The sequence below is a fragment of the Bombyx mandarina genome, chromosome 06 (genome assembly GCF_030267445.1).
Source record: "Bombyx mandarina strain Sakado chromosome 06, ASM3026744v2".
In the NCBI taxonomy this organism is placed as follows: domain Eukaryota; kingdom Metazoa; phylum Arthropoda; class Insecta; order Lepidoptera; family Bombycidae; genus Bombyx; species Bombyx mandarina.
The window spans coordinates 4349423-4355536 of NC_143213.1; the positions used below are offsets into that span (position 1 = coordinate 4349423).

The 6114-nt window shown below is 34.4% G+C and overlaps 1 protein-coding gene across 1 annotated transcript; it reads left to right on the forward strand.

Annotated features, from left to right (window-relative positions):
* Nucleotides 1-4121: 4121 nt before the first annotated feature.
* On the forward strand, nt 4122-5832 carry LOC149502804 (uncharacterized). The gene has a single exon (XM_089728272.1). It carries the CDS (start codon nt 4122-4124, stop codon nt 5250-5252), a length of 1131 nt encoding a protein of 376 aa, XP_089584398.1. The 3' UTR covers nt 5253-5832.
* Nucleotides 5833-6114: the final 282 nt, after the last annotated feature.

Below are 6114 nucleotides of genomic sequence, written 5' to 3' on the forward strand. Positions count from 1 at the left end.
AATATAGAGAAGAAGTGCACAATGCTAATATTTTTTTAAAATAATGCATAAAAGATACATTAAATCACTAAAGAAAACATTACACACACCACATACCATGTATTTGACGCACACACGCATGCATACTATTTATTGTCAAACTTTTGTTCTTGACGTCTGTTGTCAAATTGAGAATAGATTAAATATTGTTTGTCTTTATTAATATTTTTTTATAGTGTAGCCTTGGCGAAATTTGTGATTATAGTATGTGTACAAACTTACAATTCCAATTAATTATAGTCGAACTTCGACTACTGTGGGACCTCTAGTTGTAACAAAACTGTCACATACATTTGAATTCATTTGAGAAAGCAACCCGGTTCTCGTCGAACCCGTCGCTTGCGACGAAGGGCTCGACGAGTAAATTAACTCTCAGACACAGCCCACTGAGTTTCTCGCCGGATCTTCTCAGTGGGTCGCGTTTCCGATCCGGTGGTAGATTCTGCGAAGCACGGCTCTTGCTAGGGTTCGTGTTAGCAACGTCATCAGGTTTGAGCCCCGTGAGCTCACCTACAAAAGTTAGGGTTACGCTGATATAGCCTCTCAAGGCTATCAGCTTAGGTAGGAAAAAAAAAAAAAAAAAAGAAAGCAACAATTATCTTGCTAAGCGACTGTCCGTTTCAAATTAAACAAGTTGAAATTGATTCGCTCCGAACAAGCTACGAGTTAAAAACGAACACAAAAGAGCAGCCGGATCTCGTTAAACAAGAAACCCTGAAGAGAATCAGCTAAAAAGTTAAAATTAAAACTCGTTCTTGTCTTGTAATAATCCCAGAGCGCTGCCCCAGAACCGATACAGGCCAGTCAAGATCGATTCACTGTATCGTGCGCTAATTTCCTTGGTTCGTTGTTTTATTTGCATTCGTATCTAGCGATGCAACGGTGTTCGAGTCCCGCAGGCGGGTACCAATTTTTTAAATGAAATACTTACTTGACAAATGTTCATGATTGACTTCCACGGTGAAGGAATAACATTGTGTAATAATAATCAAACCCGCAAAAATTATGTTATAATTTGTGTAATTACTAGGTGCCATTCCCCTACCTATTTCTGCCGTGAAGCAGTAATGCGTTTCGGCTTGAAGCATGGGGCAGCCGTTGTAACTTATACCTTAGAACTCATATCTCAAGGTGGGTGGCGCATTTACGTTGTAAATGTCTATGGGCTCCGGTAACCGCTTAACATCAAGTGGGCTGTGAGCTCGTCCACCCATGTATGCAGTAATAAAAAAAAATTAGATTAGCATAACGAAATAGATTAGAAAATTTAGTACCATGTCATTTTCTTTAGATAAACACACCGGCGCGGCGTTACCATTTACGCTGTATGTGATATGATCGTATACAAATATTAAGCATCGGTTAATAATAACATATTGCATTTCTATCCAAACAAAACTTAATATAGTGGTTTCGGCAACAGTCGACTTTTAAATTGCTAGATTGGAATTCAAATCAAATCTAATAAAGTCGCAGCGGCGACGTTTATTTAAATAAATTTCCATATGTACAGGGGTTTCGCCCGCGCTGTGAGTACGTGCTGCTCTTCTCGCTGTCCTTCGGTTAGATATTTAAAACCAATCTGAAAATAACAACGTGGAATTTAATTTATCTGTAATATTCATCATCATCTCAGCCTATAGCTGTTTACTGCTGAACATAAGCCTCAATAATTGATCTCCAGTGCGGCCGGTCCGTTGCTACCCGTATCCAACGTGACCCAGCGATTTTTACTAGGTCCCACACTGCGTTTGCCATCTACTATTTAATATTTATTAAATTTTAATTCATCTATCTATATATACTAGTGGTCCCCCGGTAGTCGAAATTCGACTATATTTTTTATACTTATGTAATTACAGATTTCGCCAAGACTACACTTTAGACAAATATTAATAAAGTCAAACAATATTTAATCTATTCTCAGTTTGACCTCAGACTATAAGCAATAAGAAAAGTTTGACAATAAACAATGCGTGTTGTGTCAAATACACGGTAGTGTATGTAATGCTTTTTTTATTGATTTAATGTATTTTTATGCATAATTTAAAAAAAAATAACATTCTACACTCCTTCTCTATACTCTCTATAAGTGTGGGAAATTTTATACTCCTCCGTCCGTGTAATTTTCGTAAAAAGGGGTACAAAGTTTTTGCTTCACGTATTAATATCTTCTCTTCTTTGTCGTTTCCTCATTACTGAGGGTCGTGACCACCTTGGTCCAGTTTTTGCACCAGCTTCCTCCAATGTTGCCTGCATTCGGCCTGCTTAATGGCGCCCGGGACGCTGGTGTTTGTGGCCTCCTTGATAATGTCCATCCACCTGGTTGGCAATCTTCCTCGACTTCTCTTTCCTTCCATGTGACCTACAACTATTAATTTTTCCAAGTTCTCAGGATTTTGTCGGATTTTGTTGTTTGGAATATGAAATTTTTTAATGTAACCTTATGGCATTTGACATAACATTGACAGAATGCCTGCTGCAAATATCCTCAGAGAGGATGTAAAAAAACTCGTACTCGCAATATCGTTTAAAACAAATGCTTCGCTTGAAGTTGTATTGATAAAATAGTTAAGAGGATATAAAAAAAAACTGAATTTACACAGTTCACGGCAAGCTAGGTACGGTATATACGATCGCTAGTTATATATATTGTAATGAAAAACCTTTATCATTGTAAAACGTTTAAAACTCTCTATTTTGAAATAAAAACTTTTCTTAGACGGAATTCCTCACCTGTCTGTCATTCTGTGAAAAAAATATTAATTTTAAAAGAGCTTAAGGGCTTTAAATGTTGTTTTCTTATTGTATTACAGAAAACGCAATTAATTATTTTATTGTTTATTCATTCTGAAGTATTTCATATCATTATAAATATATTAAAACTTCAATTAAAAAAAAACACTATACAAAGAGTAGATTGCCGCTAATGACGATGTCTACAATACAAAGTACTAGTTGTTAGAGCTTGGGAGTGAGAAAGCTCCTCAAAGTACGCGCCGTATCGAGGATAAATGCTTTCTGTACCAAGGCCCTTACCCAGTTGGGTAACGAAAGTTTCTTAAGGTCTAAAATGTTCACTATCAAATCGTTTATCAATACTACTATTATACTAGCTGACCCAGCAAACGTTGTTTTGCCATATAAATTATTTCTAAGAAAGATAAATAACCTATCTAACGACTGCAGCGCCCTCTGCCGGGCTGATTTGTGAATCTAAATCATCCAGGGTGCCACCCAATAGCATACAAAAAAAAACATTCAAATAGGTCCAGCTATTTAAGAGGAGTTCAGTGACAAACACACGCACACAAGAAATATATATATAAAGACTAGCTGACCCGGTAGACTTCGTAGTACCTCAATAGATAAATAAAAGACCTAGACTTTTGTATAAAATAAACTTAAAACAAACAGAAGGAATCCGCCCGACGGGGGACACATCATAAGAACAACAAAATTGTTATTTTAATTTAATTCCGAGCATTTTCATATTTTTAAACCTTCTCTGGACTTCCACAAATAATTCAAGACCAAAATTAGCCAAATCCGTCCAGCCGTTCTCGAGTTTTAGCGAGACTAACGAACAGCAATTCATTTTTATATATATGGACGATGACCGGTGTTTTTTTTATAACGCCATCTTGTTGTGTCTTTAAAGCGGTTAGTTGCCCTCAATTAAGCAAAATAGTATTATTATTCGCCAATAGATGTCGGGAAGAGTTGATTATTGAAAACACGAATAAAACAAAATTTTCTGAAAATAAATCATAGCTAGATCGATTTATCGCCCCCGAAATCCCCTGTGTACTAAATTTCATGAAAATCGTTGGAGCCGTTTCCGAGATTCAGATTATATATATGTAATGAATGATTGAATGTCAATCTGTCATATGACAATTGATAGTTGTTTAAATAATTTTTCGGTTAATGGACGTTGTGAAATGTGTGTTAAAGAATTATTGAAGAAAGGGCATTAAATGTTGTTTCTTGTTGTTTAGAAGAAACGCAATTTCGTCTTTTCTTATTTAAACACCGTAAATACCATTATAAAACAACATTTTTGCTAATATATTGAGAAAATGGAGAAATTAAGATTTGATTTTACAATGAAATCAATGGCGGATGGAAAAACAAACGTCATATGCATAACTTCCATTGCTACACCAAGTGGACAAGTTTTTGGAATTCCAGTCGAATATCAACCCGTAAATCTTCATAAGGTGATCACAACTACTCCTAACTACACCAGAGTAAAAAACTCTTTAGTAAAAAGGCATCAAACGAGGAAAATATGGATAACTGTGACGGAGGAAATTTCAAAAACATATTTGGATGAAGAACAAAATTTGCAATTCAATGATTGTTATTTGGAAGAGATTTCAGAACAACCTGTTAGTTATGAATCGACATCTAGTGATTCTAATCACATGCTTGAAAAACTGTTAGAAAAACTACAAGAACAAAAACAGCAGAAACCAGAAAAACAAAATTTAGGGAAAATTGCAAAGGATTTTATTATAGAAAAATTCAACGGCCGTAATTCAAATGCATTACAGTGGATCAAAGATTTTAATAAAGAATGTGAACGTTTTCAAATAAACGAGGATAAACAAAAAATTGAAATTTTTAAGAACTTCTTAGAAAATGCTAGTGTAGATTGGTACAGTTGTATGCTGATGAAGCTTACAGTACAATCAGAATGGAGCAAATGGGAGAAAATTTTTTGTGAGACATTTGCGAACAAAGGATGGTCCTCCACTAGATATGCTCTTGCCTTCAAATATCAATCGGGATCCTTACTTGAGTATGCTTTAAAGAAGGAGAAATTATTGTTGGAAGTCAGGAAGACAGTGGATACCGGAACAATTATTGATCTCATAGCATTTGGTTTACCCAATTATGTGGCGGACAAGATTGACAAAGAAACATTACAAAGAACGGAAGACCTTTACAATGAGATAAGAAAATTGGAACATCTGGTGATGAAAAATAAATATGAAAAAAGGAACAGCTCATATAATTTAGATAATAAAGGGAAAAAGATTGACGAAAAGAAACCATGCCCAATCTGTTTAAATGAGAAAAAAGGGAAACGGTTCCACCCAGAAGACAGCTGTTGGTTCAAAGAAAAAAATAAAAAAGCTGTGGTAAAAACAGTAAATAATTCAGAATTGGAAATAGAACTGAATGAGAAAAATCCAAAAAACTAGAAATACCACCATTAATAAAAATAAGTTTACAAATAAATGACACTTTGAAGGTTTCTGGAATCTATGACTCTGGATCTAATGTTTCTTTAATTAATGCAAGATTATTGAAAATACAAGAAAAACAGAAGACAAATGATATGCAAGTTGTAAACTTAAAAACTATTAATGGTGAGAAAAAAACGAAAGGTATGGTAACGCTAAAAATAAAAATCTACAATATTGAAAGAAATATGGATATTTTTGTGGTGGATAATGAAAATTTTAACTATGACTTCTTAATTGGTTTGGATTGTATAAAAAAATTCAAATTAATACAAAATGAAGAACTTAACATCATACAATATCCCGAAAAGAAAAGCATAATCTCAAATGAACATTGTTTTCATGAGAATAATGTAACAAATGTCGGAATTCCTGATGTACTAGGTGACAAAAATAAAGAACAAACATTTAAAGAGAGAATAGAAGAGAAAGAGAAGATAGAGATGGAACTATACTCTGAGATAGTAAAAAAGGGTACTACTATAAATACCAACAAATTGTGTGAAATTAATTTCAATGAACATGTAAACATTGATGAATTTCAAATATCTGTAAATCATCTAGATTTATATCAGCAATCAAAAATTGAGAAGTTAGTAGATAAATACAAATCTGTTTTTGCTAAGGACAAATATGATGTTGGCTCTGTGCAGGATTATGAAGCCCATATAGACTTGATGGTAGATAAATACTGCTATAAGCGTCCGTACAGATGCACAATTGAAGACAGAACAGAAATTGAAAGTCAAATATCGAAGCTACTACAGAAAAATTTGATAGAGGAATCTTACAGCCCGTTTGCTGCTCCTGTAACTCTAGC

Excerpts from the sequence above, each read along its gene's own strand:
- LOC149502804 (XM_089728272.1), top strand. The coding sequence starts at position 4,122 with ATGGAGAAATTAAGATTTGATTTTACAATGAAATCAATGGCGGATGGA.